Source organism: Drosophila willistoni (assembly GCF_018902025.1).
Source record: "Drosophila willistoni isolate 14030-0811.24 chromosome 2L unlocalized genomic scaffold, UCI_dwil_1.1 Seg196, whole genome shotgun sequence".
NCBI lineage: Eukaryota > Metazoa > Arthropoda > Insecta > Diptera > Drosophilidae > Drosophila > Drosophila willistoni.
The window spans coordinates 1938014-1953200 of NW_025814048.1; the positions used below are offsets into that span (position 1 = coordinate 1938014).

Below are 15187 nucleotides of genomic sequence, written 5' to 3' on the forward strand. Positions count from 1 at the left end.
AAAGATGAACTGAAAAATGGCTATGCAATAAATTTGTTTTCGTGGATAACCCTAATAAAAAAGAGTTGCGTTTTTTTATGGATTCGCCAAGCACGTTTAATAATTTCATTTGCAAGGGACATTTGCGCAAAGAAAAAAAGAAATAAACCAGATTGTCAGCAGCATCCTCCTCATCCTCGCTCGGATTCTGGTTGTGCAAGTTTGCTTCTTCTCTTTTTTATTGTACCCGCTGCTTCTGCGCAGCTGATGTTTGCGCGTGTGTGTGAGAGCAAAGAGCTGACCTTGACCCTCAATCAAAGCGGTCTGCAGAGGGAGAGAACGAAAGCCAAAGCTTGTTGCCAAGTGCATTTGAAAGTGGCTCCCACAGAGCCTCCCTCCCCACAGCCTTCTCTCCTGTTTTTTTTTGTAGATTGGCAAACTTTTCATCATCAGCAGCAGCGACTGTACTTTGGCTCTGAAGACGACGACTAACATACACACGCACACACATACAAACGAACCCCCTTCTGCATGTTTCTATGTGTGTGTGCGTGAATGCACAAGGAAGAGAGTTCCCTCAACAGCTGCCCGGCTCACCATGTGTTTCCAGCTGCAAAAAAAAAAACATTTTTTTGCCGGCAAACTGGTTATTGAACAAAAAAAGAAAGAAAAGACAAGGAGAAAAAGAGAGAGCGGGAGCGAAATAAAGAATAAAAGAGAAAACACATTGGGAGGACTTTTAATTTTTTTTTGTCTCAAATCAGCAGCTCCAGCATTTTAATTTACAATTAAAAAACAATCACAGTGATATTTGAAAATTTTCTTCTTCTTCATGTTTTGTATGTATGTGTGTTATTTTCTTCTTTTCATTACATAGTTTTTCTTTCCCTTTCTTCGCGTGTATTTGATTTTCTTTTTCTGTGTGTGTGTGTGTGTGTGGGGTTAGTACTTCTTTACTTTTTCGTTTCTTTTAGTATTTTTTTTTCTTTTTTTGTTGTGAATTTGATGTCCTCTCCAGCGTTGTTGTTGTTGCTTTTTGGGGTCTTCATCAATTCAGCATATTTCGCTCTCATTTCTACTGTGTCGTCGTCGAATCTCTCTCTGCTTTTTATTTCTGTTATGTTGATAGTTTGCTGCGCCCCCTTCTCCCCTATATATATCTATATATATATATAATCTCTCTGCCTCACACTTCTCTCTCTCTCTGTTTTTCCGAGTCTTCCCTTTTCTCCATTATAGTTCAAATGCTTCATTTTCTTCTTGTTTAGTCTTGGTCATCTTCGTAGGTTCTCGAGATCTTGCCGGGCGAGTTTTAAAATGGGTCTTTGTTTTGGGTTCGCCGGCAGCAGCAGTAGCAGCAGCTGGATGGAGTTGTGTTGCTTCTTTGCGTTTTTTTTTTTGTAATTTTTTTTTTTATTTTTTTTCCATTTTTAAGGTAGTTTTATATATTCTTATATAGGTTTTTCTTATTTTTTTTGCTTTCTCTTGCTTGTTATTTTCTTCAAATAGTAAATTTAAACACTTTGTTGTTGTTGTTGCAGCATTATATGTATGTATATAATCGATAATTAAAAGTGGTTTTTGTTGTTGTTGGTTTTTTGTTGTTTCATCATCTTTCTTCATCATCATCATCATGTTCGTGTCGTCAGCTGCGTCGTCGTCCTTCTTCTTCTTACTCCTCTAAGTCTTCTTCTTCTTGGTTTTCTTCTAGAGTGTACTTTTTTTCTTCTTAGTTGGCACCGCGCTGCAGGCTCAGCTTTTGGAATCAGAGATTAGATGTATGTATGTGTGTGTGTCTATGTATGAGTATAAGCATGTATGCGCGTTTATGTGTGTGTGTGTGTGTGAAAGTGTGGTGTGGTGGTTGATCTTGACTTGGGTGCTGCTTGGGGGTTTAGATTGATTTTCCAGTGTTTAAATTTCTTCTCCTCTCTGCTTTAGTTGGGTGGTCGTCCTCGTAGCAATCTCCTAGTTCCGTCCGCCCTTCTCATCGCACTCACGCCTTAGATGTCCACTCTTGCCACAGCCATAGCAAGTTTTCGATGTCTCCGGACAATTCTTGGAGATGTGTCCAGTACGATTACATTTGTAGCAGGACACATTGGCCGGTCCACGGTCGTTGACAGCCTCTGGGCAGTTGCGCACCCAATGACCAGGCTTGTTGCACTTGTAGCAAGTGGGATTATCAGCCTGAGTGCAATCCTTCGAGATGTGGCCAATGCCGTTGCAGCGATAGCATCGCTCAGCCTCCTCGGGGCAGGCACGTGCAAAGTGCCCAAATTGATTGCATTTGTAACACTTTTCGCGATTGCGACGCATGCCGCCGCCATCACCACGCATACCGCCGCCACCACCTCCACCGCCGCCGCCGAGACTGCAGTCCCGGGCAAAGTGGCCCGGCCGGTTGCACTTGTAGCACGTGGCAGACATCGACATTTTGTCTTCTCTTGGGGTTTTTTCTTTAGATTTTAGTAACGAAAAGTTAACTCAACTGAACTTCGACTCCTTCAGCTTCTTTTGGAACACACACTCCAATATATATGCTGTACACTTCCAGAGACTCCGCTTGCTTGCTGTGCTAAATGCGACACGAAAAGGACTCTTTTCTTCCAGGCGACACAATTTCCTCCTCGCCGTTTTTTCGACGCCAAAAGTTAAAATGGCTACCGCTAGTGTTTTTCACGCTACAAGACCAAAAATCTCGATTTTCTTTCACAAAAATACCAAGTTCGCGTAAAAAAATACTAAAAATGACTCAATAAATGTGCTTGCGTCACAGGGTTGATTCGCGCCATGCGTGCACAGTGACACGAACTTGTAGAATTCAGAGACGAAATCGAAATGAAAGTGAAAATAACTTGATAGACGAAAAATATATGAATGAGCTTGAAATAATTTTGTTAAGAATTGACTAAGGTTCCAATACCTGCTGAAGCAGCAACAATCAGAATGGAAAACTTATTTGTTGACACATGAAATTAGCATTCACATTATTTTAGGAGAATTTGTACATATAGTAAATGTATGTTAATATTTATTTATGTAGGTATGTATATATAAAACGCTGTTCAATGCGATTAATATATTTATTTAATGTTTTTAAGTAGGGCTGTATTTTTCGACGGATTCTGGTCGTTAAGTAGCTCATTTTTGGTGTAGATGTAGATAATTTATGACATTCAACAACTTGATGTAAATGTCAAGAATTGGCTTTCTACGCGTGTAACCGAATGTAGTTGGTTTTTTGTTTTTGTAATTTATGCTGTAAAGTTATGATCTTGATTGCTTGGTCATGTTTAATATTTGTCGCCGGGACATTGAGCCGAAATTGTGCCCAAGCCACCACAACGATATCGATGCCAATTACGACACAGGACATAATAGCCGGTGATGTTTTCTTTGAGATTATCTCTCCCCAAGATTTGGAGTACACGTATCGACTGAGGCCGGCTAAGGATTTTGGCGGTTCATTTACTAAGCACAAATTGGAAGGAGTACCGTTAGTTCTAACAGATCCCCCCGGAGCCTGTCAAAAGATCAAAAATGCCCGAGACCTGGAAGGGAGCATTGCCCTAATAGACAGAGGGTGAGCAAAAAATTTGCACGAGATTAATAGTTCACTTGACTTCCCTTTTTTTTTTTTTTTATCTATCTACACGGCAAATTTTTCTAGGGAATGCTCGTTCGTTACCAAAACCCTTCAGGCAGAGGCCGCTGGCGCTGTGGGCGCCATTGTCAGCGAGTATAATACAAACTCCCCAGAATTTGAATACTACATTGAGATGGTCCATGATAAAACCAATCGGGATGCTACCATACCCGCTGGGTTTCTATTAGGAAAAAATGGCGTAATGATACGCTCCACATTATTGCGTTTAAAGCGAGTTCATGCTCTGATTAATATACCAGTCAATTTGACCTTTACACCGCCATCGAAAATCAATCATCCGCCCTGGTTGGGCTGGTGAGGCTGAGAGTAAGAACTCGGCGGAGGCCAATAAGAAGAAGGATTGGGAGAAGAATGGATTAATGCAAGGGACACCGGATATTTTGTAACCAAAGTGCATAGTTAGTCAGAGCATTGCTAGTTTTATTTTTTAAATCAAATGAGAACAGAAAAGAAAAACACGAAAACTGAGACTAAAACTAAAGTGTTAATAATATTAAGTAGTTAATTCGTAAACAAGCAATACCAAATAATAAAAAAGTGACAAGTAAATTGTAAATAAATTGCTAAGCAGAAATGTTTCTAAGCTAGTCAAATATTTGTAGAGGTCACTTTGATTATATGCAAAGGGGGATGGATTGGCTAGATTATCTTCTATTTGTTCTCGGAAATCGTAATTTCTCAAGATTACCTAGAGTTTCCACCTTGTATAAAGCTACTTTCTGGACAAATGGTTATGGAAAATTGTTTATTCGAGATAAATATTTCATTTACATATATAGAAATATTTATTAATACATGTTACTAATGTACGCATTATTTAGATCTTTCCCAGAGCTGTGAGATTTAAGCACATGCCCAATGTGAGTATCACTATGCTAATCACAAGTATGGCAAAACACAGATAATTTGTTTGGATGGGCATACGGAAGAGTTTTGCCGACATGTCCAACGATGAGGCAAACATTAGCGTCGAATTGAGATCTTCTGCTGAGGTATTATGATAGACAAATGGACGTACTCTAATCTGATGGCCATTGGCCTGAGCATTCTGACAAACACGGGTCACCGATGAGGCCACAAAGAATGGCAAAAGACCCAAAAAGAGCCACAGCATGACATTGGCAATATTCAAAAGGACCAACTTGAGGGCACAGTAATGGAAATCGAAATCCTTGAAGAGATAGACCAAACCGGCAAATGCGTATGACAGATTCATTACAATTAGAAAACACACGGGTATGGCCACATGTTGATTGAGGCGTTCCAGCAATTTGCGGAATTCCAATACTTCACGCATCCAGTCCAAAGAATCAATGGAGTGCATTAGCAATTTATGTGACAAACTCTCCAAATGAACTCGCAGCAAATAGCACTCAATGTAATAGCTACTCAAGATGATAATCTCGACCATATCCTGCAGGAGTACAGTGCAAAGCAAAGCGACTCTCAGGCACAGCTCCCAATTACGTAGGAGCTCGGCTAACCAAGCGATTTTAATGATTTTCTCCGGCTGCATAATCACCACACAGCAGGCATAGGCAAAAAGCAACAGCAGCAGGGTCAAGGCCAATCCCAGGAACAACCAAAGCATGCGACATAAGCGTTTCGGCTTGGCCGACATCAGAAAGACACGTTCAATGAGATTCTGCAATTGCTCGTGATCGATCACTTTACAGACCAGGACAGCCGATACGAAACCCAAAAGATTCAAACCACTTGGCACCACATAGCCAAACAATAGTTCGCCTATGGTATTGGGTGAGAAAGCGCCGCCGCCTCCATCTGTACTATTTGCTGTAGCTGGATGAATATCCCTGTAGCTGTTGAAACCACGATCGCCCCTGAGAAAATAAATGAAATTAGTTGACACGCTATTAAGGATCACCCTGCTCACCTATAACCGCAAATGTAGCGCAAAACATAGCCCAGGAGAAGGGCAAAGAATACCATCAACGCCTGAACGTAGCTGCAACAGGCACGCACATTACTCATGTCCGTCGATATGGGGTTCAGACCCACCAGGCTCAATATGGCCACATAGGGACGCAGGAACTGCAAGTTAAAGTCATTAAAAGGTGTCTGGTGTTTGTAATCTAACTATATTCTATAGAACTATAACTACTCTCAGAGATACATATATGATTAACAGCAACTACTTATCCAACTTGTATACATACATTCACTCAAAATGAATGGAAGTTTTTATCTAATTTCTATATACAGTGAAGCTTTCCTACGTATTATACGTGTTAGTTGTTATATTATTATATATATTTCTCATGCTCTAATCTAGATAAGATTATTAGTTCCTATATTTGCTATCAACAATTTGTCAGTATGAAGAATTATTTCTTGTGAATATAAATAACCAAAGAAAGTCGGAAAAAGTTAAAAATTAATGGGAAAATCGAACTACCCTCTGGATTTCTATAAGAAAAATTTAAAAAACACACAATTAAGTGCAATACTTCTTAAATATTATAATATTTGTGAGTTAATGATATTAACTAATTAAGACGATTTGATAGGGAAACAAATAACAATAATTTCCAAAACGAAAAGAAGCCTAATGCATCCTGCAATGAACGTTTTCTTTTGGTACGATTTGAGTTCTTTATAGGACAGTTTCACTGTATTTACAGTCGAAATATGCTTGTACATTTTTATCTGGGTATAAGGTTTATACATTTTCTTTAAGAACTTTATATGGTTTTATTATTGTTGTTTTTTTTCTCACTGGACACGCCCAACCCACCCCACCTTGCGTTTGCAATAATCCAAAATAGCTGATGTTGGCTCGTGTTCGCCCTGCTGCTGGAGTTCATCATTGAGATTTCCATTTCCATTGAGACGATTGATGAAGCAAAAGGAACTTTCCGCATTATGACGAAACATGACAGACAAAGACAAATTTCAGATGCAACAACAGCGACAGACAGCAACAACAATAACAACAGCACATTGCTCTCAACAGTGAGCCATAACCCGGGAAATCGGCAGAGAGAATGGGAGAGCGCGTATAGATGATCGTTACCGACTGAAAGCTGAGCAATAACTGGGCGATGGGCGATAGCTAGCTAGCCGCCAGGATGACCAACGAGATGATGGGCGGCGGACGAAGGCGGACAAGTGTGTAGGTGTGTGTGTGTGCTCGGCAGCGACTGGCGTCGTTGTTGTCGTTCCCATCAATTGCAATTGTTTATGTACATATAACGGTAAATTGAATAAATTGAAACTCAAGCCGCAAAATGTAAAACGAAGCTTTCCTGTGCGTTATGTCAAGCTCTCTTCTCAGTTTCTGTTCAAGCTTTGCCTCTCCCTCCCTTCCCGCTCACACTCTATCACTCTGTCTGCTATTCGCTCTATTTGTGTGTATGTGTGTGTGTGTGTTTTGGGGCTGCGCCTCCCCCTTATCAATAAATTTTTATCTGCGAGCTGCGTTCTCATATGTGCTGAGCACCTGTTACACTTTAGATAGGAATCAGTTCGTTATCGCTTGACGCTATCTGTAAACAAACATACATATAGATACATATGTAAAACTAAAACAAAATATACGTATACAAATTAGCATATATGCTTATGATATGCTTTCTATATGTATATGGGCAGCAGCATCAGCACCTTTCACATGATCGGCTCAGATTTTGTTTTTGTTCACGTCTTCGTCACCCAACTGCATGGGCATTCCGATGGCTCGAGAGTTATCTAGACAGAGACAGGCTGCAGCAAACGAAGCTGTCTGATAACCCTGAAAGGGAATTGCAAGCAAAAATACAATTTGAATTTCCTCTTACTTGATGTGCACCCTACAGTTTATTTTCGGGAGTTTAAGTTCGGTCGATCATTTCAATTAAAACCCTTCCAATTAAAGGTCCTGTGGAAGAAAAGGTTGTTAAACAATTGATTTATCGTAGCTAAAACTAATCTTGATCATGTCCGAAAATAATGCATAAAAATTTTAAGCGCAATCTGTTTATTAACAACGACTAACTAAATGGATTTTGTTTCAATTTCTATCCCCAAATCGAATTCATTTATCACACGAAAAAAGATCTACTCAATGAGTACAAACATATATTATACATAGCTACATATTTATTTTAAGCGTTGTATAAGATATATGTTTGTATAAGATATATATTACTATAAGCAAGTATAATCTTAAAACTAACCATGTTCCAGTGGAATATAGAATATTGAAAAATAAAGATTATAAAAAAATCAAGTAGTCAAATAGAATTCCAAAATATTGCCATATTTTAACCTCCTTTACAACGTTGGAATCAAACAACTTCAACAACTTGCTGGCAGGATAAATTGGATTTGGGATATATATAGTATGTAGGCTCTTCCCCCACTGGTGGAATTTAGTTTGATGTTGATTTGAGAGCTTTTCGTAATACATAGATTAGTTTAGTACTATACATATACTATGGTATATTATTTGCCATATTAAAAGCATATACGAATTCCGAGAATTTAAAGCTGTTGTCTATTGAGATTAGAGAAATGATCACATCGTATAAAAGAAGTCGAATTTTCATATGTGTTGGAACCGACGATTCTGCTATAGGGAAATCCAAGATTGTCTGTATAGATTCTGATTTGAAATTTTTGAAATATTTAGAATTTTATTATTTTTTGAAAATTGTAATTTTTTTTTCGAAATTAAATATTTTATATAAAGTTTATAGAGAATCTCCAAATTGTGCAAACAATTTCTGTTCAATCAGTGTTGCGAATTGACGAACTTCAAAATTTTCTGCTTAAGACACCTTACGTATTGTAAGATTTTAACGCCGCATTTTTCAGAATTTAAATTTAAAAACAAATGTGCAACGGAAATTAAGGACAACTGCTGATTTGGCTGTAGTGTGGCTTTAAGTTCCAAACACTGTATAAGCATCCCTGGAAATATTTAATTGTTCATTTGATGAAAGTAATGCTGTCCATAACATATCTGAACTAACATATAGCTTACTGAAATAGAGCAAAGCCAGGGAAATGGTAAATTTATGTCTGTGCTCTTTGGAATCAACAAGATATGGAGGTGGATGGTTCTCCGTTAATTCCTTGTTGATCTGCAATAGTTTGATTTTTTTTCGATATCTTACAATCACAAATAAGTTACAAAATGTAAGTACAGTTGAGTAGTAACTCCTAATCCTGTACAATCAATAAAAATCCCTTAATCTTTAATTGAATGAAAAATAGTATGTTACTCCTACCATAAATCTTCAATTATTGTTGAACAATGGAATATTTTCTCTAGACCCTCATTTACAAGAAGATTTGGCACAGTTGCTAAGAAAGGCCATCAAACACATTTCCGTAACCACTTATCATATAGGTAGCATAATTGGTAGATACATATATCCACCCCAAGGCGATAGCGTTCTTTAGTAGTAAAATATTTTGATGTATATTTTCCAAGGTAGGAACCTTTAGTAAAATATTCAAAATGAAGTTAGAAAGTCGTCTAGCCGACTTTGGTATACCGTGCACCAAATGAAACAAATATTTTATATATTAAAAACCAAATATTAATTTCTTCTTACATGCTTCGCTGACTCTTACAAACACACGTGGACTATAGCGCCCTTTAAATATCATGCATACATTTATATCCTTGCGAATAAGTCAGAAGTGTGCAAAGATTAGAAGGAAGCATCTCCGACTACATAAAGTATATATACTCTTGATCAGCCATGTCCAGTGACTTTTAACAATAGCTTTGTTACTTTTGACGCGATTTTCATTAAAATTATCACTTTTCCGACAAAATCGGATAACTAAACTAACTACAGCTGACATATACACATTTGATAAAAACCTTTCTTCTCGTTGACGGCTATAGGAAAGGGAAGACAATAATAAATCTTCCACGGGTATATAGCCTCGTCCGTCTGGATTTTAAATAAATTGAAACGGCTAAAAAACGGAACTATCTCAAGATGTATTTAGTTTTCAGCTACCTATTCGAGGAATGAGATCAGCCGAGCCGCCGTTTGTTTTTAGGTATTCACCCAATTGCTGATACGATTTCAACAGTTTTGCGATCTCCCAAGGCGGCAAAAAGTCAATAAAGTTAAATAATTTACTACGAGGTAATTAAATTAAATTAGATTACGACACAAGTTGCTTTAACATTTTTTTCGTTGTTTTTTGTTCGTTTGTTAAGTTGTGTATATACACATGTATGTACTTACATATATTCTTTCTTTGTATTGTTTTCATTTAAATTTTGTTGCTTAACGATTTTGCAATGAGCCAAAAAAAGAGAGGGAGAGAGAGAGAGAGAGCTGTAGCTGAAGCTGCCTTCCAGATACGATGAACGAGCTTCAGCCACAGTCTGGCCGCAACCTCAGCATCGGCGTTCAGTTTTTGTGTGACACTGTGACGATGACATGCGATGATATGCCCTTGTCCGGGCAGGCGGAATCTTTACCCTCCTCAGCCCCTCCTCAGCAGCAGCAGCAGCAGCAACTCATCTGTCCATGCTCTTGGACCGTTGGCCCTCCTCTCCACTCATGCAAATTAGCTGCGTTGTCAAATAAAATGCTGATTTGTTGTTGGCTCACTCGCCTGGCATGCTAATAAAACAGAATGTGAACCTAGTTCATTCCACATCACTCCTCCACATTGGTCAATGTGGACAGTTGTCGTCTTGCTCGTCCTCGTTCTCGTTCTCGTTGTGTTTTTTCCCCTTTTTTTGCCATGTTTAAAAATCAAATCAAATATTACGAGAAAATTTTCAATGTGGTTAAATGCATAGGAAATTTTATGCCAGGCCGCAACCACAAAAACGCAAATGTTGACTCCAGCTCGGCTCGGCTGAGGTTCTGGCCAATGTAACCATTGGACAGGAGAGAGCTGGGAATTGTGCATGGGATTGGTTAGATTGATGTTTGGTTTTAAAGTTGTCTAACAGTTGAGTAAACTCTATGCAAAAAAGGACTTTATTAGTGAGTCGGGCTAATTAAATTTCACTTTAAAGTCTAGCAAACTATTTCAAATTCTGGTTTAGGTCCTATTTTTTCACTCTCTCTCTCTCTCGCTCGCACTTTTGACCAAAAAGATCAGAGATTGTGGAACGTGTCAAGTGTCCGAAATTCAATTAGACTTCATTAGCATTAGCAGCCGTTGGCAATTTGGTTAGTCACCTTGTGGTTGTGCGTGTGTGTATGTGTGTGTGTGCTGGGTGTGTGTGTGTGCTGGGTGTTTGGGTGTGTTCGTGCACAGATTTAACCGTTTGGAGATTAGCATAAATGAGATCATTAAAATGCGCTTACGTTTCTTGGGGATGCAGGTGTTTGGGAAAGAGGGGGTGGGTAACGGTGAACGGGGTCACCACCTTCCATCTCCTTTCGCACGTAACAGACACCGTCTGCAAAATTGCCATTGCCGTTTTAGCCATTCGGCAATGTCCTGTCTAAAGGTGTCACGGCTGGCTGGTTCGTGTCTTGGCTTAACCTGCCAAAATAATACAAGCAAAATTTGCATAATTATTTGGACATCCTCTCCCTCTCTCTCTCTCTCTCGCTCTCTGTGTCTGTCTTGCCTGTTTAATAAAGCAACTATATATGTATGTATGTAGATTCAACTAGTTTTTTGTTGCAAATTTATTTTTGTTGTCCATTTGGCCAAATTGCACATTACATTTTCTAAAATGAGGTTATTACAAAAAAAATCAGACAAATTGACAACAAACGGGAGGAAAAAAAGTGTGGGACGAGGTCTTCTACATTGACACAAAATGATGAAAATTAATGAATGTATGCATTTAATATAGACTTATAAATTTGACAACTTATATCCTTTCTCTTATTTTTAGATCTTTCATCAAATTATCATCATATTATTTACTATTTACCTCATTATTAAAAATAACTAAACATATTCATCATAAACGCTTCTTACATTTTTCCGAATTTTTGACGATGACGTCGGGCACTTTTCGTTTTCAGCTTAAGTCTTGATGGATTAACTAATTCAGATTTATACCCTTTCAAAAAGAAAAGAAAAAAATTTTTCAATCCAAAATATTTAGCTTATAGTGATCAAATAACATCCAGATAAAAGTTGGTGACCCCGACGTGATTCAGGCTAAGGTTCATGTCAACTCCGCCCCATTTGATAATATCAAATTAATCTAAAACAGCTTGTGATAAGAATACTTAGGATATCAAATGCTACAGATAATTTACAAAATTCCAAGAGAAATTTTAAAAAATTGCATTTTATTTTATAAGTTTATAAAAATGTGAAATAATTTTGTGCACTTTAAATTACCCTTTCGGTTCTTTGCATTTTTGTGGTCACTGTTCATTGATTTTAGTTGGGACACTCACGAAGCTAATTGGTCATATACCTGTTGATATATTTTGTATATGGGAAAGGGGAAGTTATTTGCCATTTTAAGGAGAGGTACACACATACAAACATATAAGTATGTAGATATTTATTTCTATATGCAAGTAAACCAGCTTGATGGGGAAGCTCTTGACTGAGTGGCAACATCCGAAAATGTTTTGGCATTCAAACGGGCTAATTTTTGTTGATACCCACAGGGGGGTGTCCGTTTTGAGGGTAGCAAAAGGGCACCTGTCTTCCAACCTTCCTTTCAACCGCCCCAATCCATTGGTGGTGGAGTGATATCCCTCCTTCCTTACTTCCTCTCTCCTCCTTTGTGTGGGGGGTTTTGTGCTGGGAACTGCACTAAAAGCCTGTCGCTAGCTGCAAATTGAATCAGTCGGTTTGTGTGTATGTGTGTGTGTGTGTGTGTGTTGGCCCCCAAGGCTAGTGTTGTCCCCATCCTCATTCTGGTCCACATCCTGGTCCTCATCGTTGTCCTCTTCGCCATGTTCGTGCACGCGCTCTCATGAAATGTGACCGCAATTGCGGTTCGTTAGCTGCATTTCAGCTAGTCCCAGGTCCGAAAACCAGTTGATGCACCTTGCACGTGCTAGCCCCAACACACACAAACACACACACACACACAGAATGTACAAAAAAAATCCACACACACACACACACACACACTCATCCATTGAGAGAGAACGAGAGAAGGACCCCTAAAACAAGGAAATGCGGGGTGTTGACATGGCACAATGCAAAAGCCGCTGTACTTAAGTGGTTCCACTGGCCCTGACCAAAAGCACTTTGACCAGGCCAGAATGGTCAAACTTAAAGGCTTTCCCCGCCGCCCCCTCCCCAACGCTTGTCACCAAAATCCATCAACCCCCCCTCCTACTGTGTGACCACCTCTTTCGATTCACTGGCTATATAATTTATGTTGGCAAAATAAACCCCGAAAAACGTTGAGCAAAAGATTTTCAGGATGGCACTTAACGGCAATTAGCAGGATATAGAGAATGACGGACGAGAGAGAAAGAGAGATAGCACGCGGAAGGAGCATACACACACCTGTAGGATTCGGTGCTCCAATCAGGATTTGCGCATCATTTCTTCTAGAGGATAATTACAACAAAAGACGCACATCCTGGCCGGGGCACGCAACACAACGCAGCGCAGAGCAGGAAAACTTCTAAAGGTTTTCCTCCTTCTTGCCATCTCCCCTTTCCCCTTGCCAACGCCCGGCACAACGTGACAAGCATACGAAATCAACAGGCAAGCTGGGAACAATTTAAACGTTAGCAAGGATTTTCAAGGATATGTCGCATTAACAATGGCCTGACCTACTCATGAGTGCCAAATGACTTGTTCCCAAAAGGCCCTGGGAGGGGGGAATTTCAGCATTTGAGGACATTCTCATTCATTCACCCAAACACTGTTGCTTGTCGTGAATAGAAGATGACAGAGAGAAAGAGAGAAAGAAAGAGGGGAGTAAACATGGGGGTGGCTGGTGGCCAAAGTGGGCGTGCCGTGATGTCCGACTTTTGTTGCCAAACTAAATATTGTTAGGCAAAGTAAACGAACGGTCGGCTTTTGTCTACATTGGTCGCCGTCTGTGGGACATGGGTGTAGCTAGCCCCTTATTGAAGGGGCGAAGTAGCAAATGAAATATTATTTTTAGGAGAAGTAAGATAATTAAATTGCATTTAAATAAAAAAATATTCCAAACTTAAACAAGTTGCAAATTGTAACTGGAAGACGTGAAAAACGAAATGCATAGCTTGCAAATCATTTTATGGTCCTTATATACCAATTCAGAAAAGTTTGTAGAAGAAAAGTATTTAAGAAACAGAAAAATGGTATGAATTTTAATTTAATAGTATTATAAAGTGTCTAAGACTGGTTATTTGTGAATTCTTTTATACATATTTTTGCATATTCCTTTTTCTTAATTAAGAAATTAAGGAATAATTGATTAATAACACAGGCCGACATTTTTCGAGGTCATGAAAAAGTGTTCTAAGTTCAATAGGTCTTTTATAGTAATTTGGGGGTGCAGATCACGGCCCTGTACTTAGTTTTTGCCCATCACGTCAGGATTTCGAAAAAAATGCGTTGAAATTATTCAAAATGGCCTCATTTTCAATATTTTCTTGTATAATATAAACAAGTTATTATACTCAAGACGTTATTATTTGAACCTATTAATATATTAGGTATGATTTAAATCCAATTAACACAAAATCAAAGTGGCGGATCTTTTTTATCATTCCAAAAATGAGTAAAGTTCGAACCAAAAAGTATGCTATAGGGATTCAAAGAATTTGCAACTTGTTAATTTTAAAGAATTATTCTATTTTTATGCATCTAACAAATTGTTTATAAGTAATGTTGGCAAACAACATCTATTTTTCTTAAACAAGAAATTCTACAATTCGTTAAAAATGTAGAAAAACAATTGTTAACTTTATATAGTATACTTTTGGGTGCCTATTTTCCAACCCTAGATCCCCTAATTTCACAAAATCTGGACGTGATGAACAAAAACTGAGTATGCAGTCAGAATCATCGTACTCGAATTAGTTAAAAACACTTCTCAGGTTAACGTCACCAAAAATCATGTCGGCCTGTGTAATTGAAAGGTTTATCTTAGAGATAAATTGAAATTAAAAGAACCTCTCGATGCAAGTTCAATATGTATATTTTTATAACAAATTTTTCAAACTCTCCCCTTTTGAGGTTGCCCTGCTACGCCACTGTGTTGGGTCCTTCTGTTGTCTTAATGCCGATTAACGTTTTGGTAGACGAAATCCAATGCCTTAGCGTTCCTCCAATTCCTTTGGCTGCCTTTATATTTTCCATGCTGCTGCCGTTTATTAGAAATTTGCTTTCCGTTTTCTTTTTATTTTCTAAGGTGTTTTTTTTTTTGCTTGCTCCTTGTTTCGCCGTAATGAAACAGAAGCCGACTTGGCCTCAGACAACATTGCAGCCTAGAGAGAGCTGCACCTTAGACACACACACACACACACACTACGAGTATATGTATATAAATGATGCTTCATGCAAAGGTAGATATAGATATACATACATATATCCTGCTAGAAGCTGATTCCCCTTGGTTCTCCGCGCTTCCATTTTTCCTATCTTTTTGCTCCTTCTTGGCTTGTTGACGCAACTTGC

At 38.6% G+C, this 15187-nt stretch overlaps 3 protein-coding genes across 3 annotated transcripts; 1 reads left to right on the forward strand and 2 right to left on the reverse strand.

The window, feature by feature from the left end:
* Window positions 1–1064: 1064 nt before the first annotated feature.
* On the reverse strand, window positions 1065–2652 carry LOC26529428 (CCHC-type zinc finger nucleic acid binding protein). The gene has a single exon (XM_015179007.3). It carries the CDS (start codon window positions 2413–2415, stop codon window positions 1948–1950), a length of 468 nt encoding a protein of 155 aa, XP_015034493.1. The 5' UTR covers window positions 2416–2652; the 3' UTR covers window positions 1065–1947.
* A 541-nt stretch (window positions 2653–3193) lies between these two features.
* Window positions 3194–4244, forward strand: LOC6639864 (PRADC1-like protein). The gene is made up of 2 exons (XM_002062690.3): window positions 3194–3565; window positions 3653–4244. The coding sequence occupies exons 1-2, from the start codon at window positions 3252–3254 to the stop codon at window positions 3945–3947; spliced, it is 609 nt and encodes a 202-aa protein (XP_002062726.1). The 5' UTR covers window positions 3194–3251; the 3' UTR covers window positions 3948–4244.
* Window positions 4245–4377: 133 nt separating this feature from the next.
* Window positions 4378–6747, reverse strand: LOC6639865. The gene is made up of 3 exons (XM_002062689.4): window positions 6410–6747; window positions 5544–5701; window positions 4378–5490 (listed from the first exon to the last, which is right to left on the reverse strand). Exons 1-3 carry the CDS (start codon window positions 6542–6544, stop codon window positions 4467–4469), a joined length of 1317 nt encoding a protein of 438 aa, XP_002062725.1. The 5' UTR covers window positions 6545–6747; the 3' UTR covers window positions 4378–4466.
* Window positions 6748–15187: the final 8440 nt, after the last annotated feature.

What these genes read in the sequence shown, in the direction of transcription:
- LOC26529428 (XM_015179007.3), bottom strand. Translation starts at nt 2,415, where the DNA reads ATGTCGATGTCTGCCACGTGCTACAAGTGCAACCGGCCGGGCCACTTT.
- LOC6639864 (XM_002062690.3), top strand. Translation starts at nt 3,252, where the DNA reads ATGATCTTGATTGCTTGGTCATGTTTAATATTTGTCGCCGGGACATTG. An exon ending in ATTGCCCTAATAGACAGAGG is followed by an intron (nt 3,566 to 3,652) that starts GTGAGCAAAAAA and finishes AAATTTTTCTAG; the next exon opens with GGAATGCTCGTTCGTTACCA.
- LOC6639865 (XM_002062689.4), bottom strand. Translation starts at nt 6,544, where the DNA reads ATGTTTCGTCATAATGCGGAAAGTTCCTTTTGCTTCATCAATCGTCTC. An exon ending in TGGATTATTGCAAACGCAAG is followed by an intron (nt 5,702 to 6,409) that starts GTGGGGTGGGTT and finishes TTTAACTTGCAG; the next exon opens with TTCCTGCGTCCCTATGTGGC. An exon ending in CGCTACATTTGCGGTTATAG is followed by an intron (nt 5,491 to 5,543) that starts GTGAGCAGGGTG and finishes TTATTTTCTCAG; the next exon opens with GGGCGATCGTGGTTTCAACA.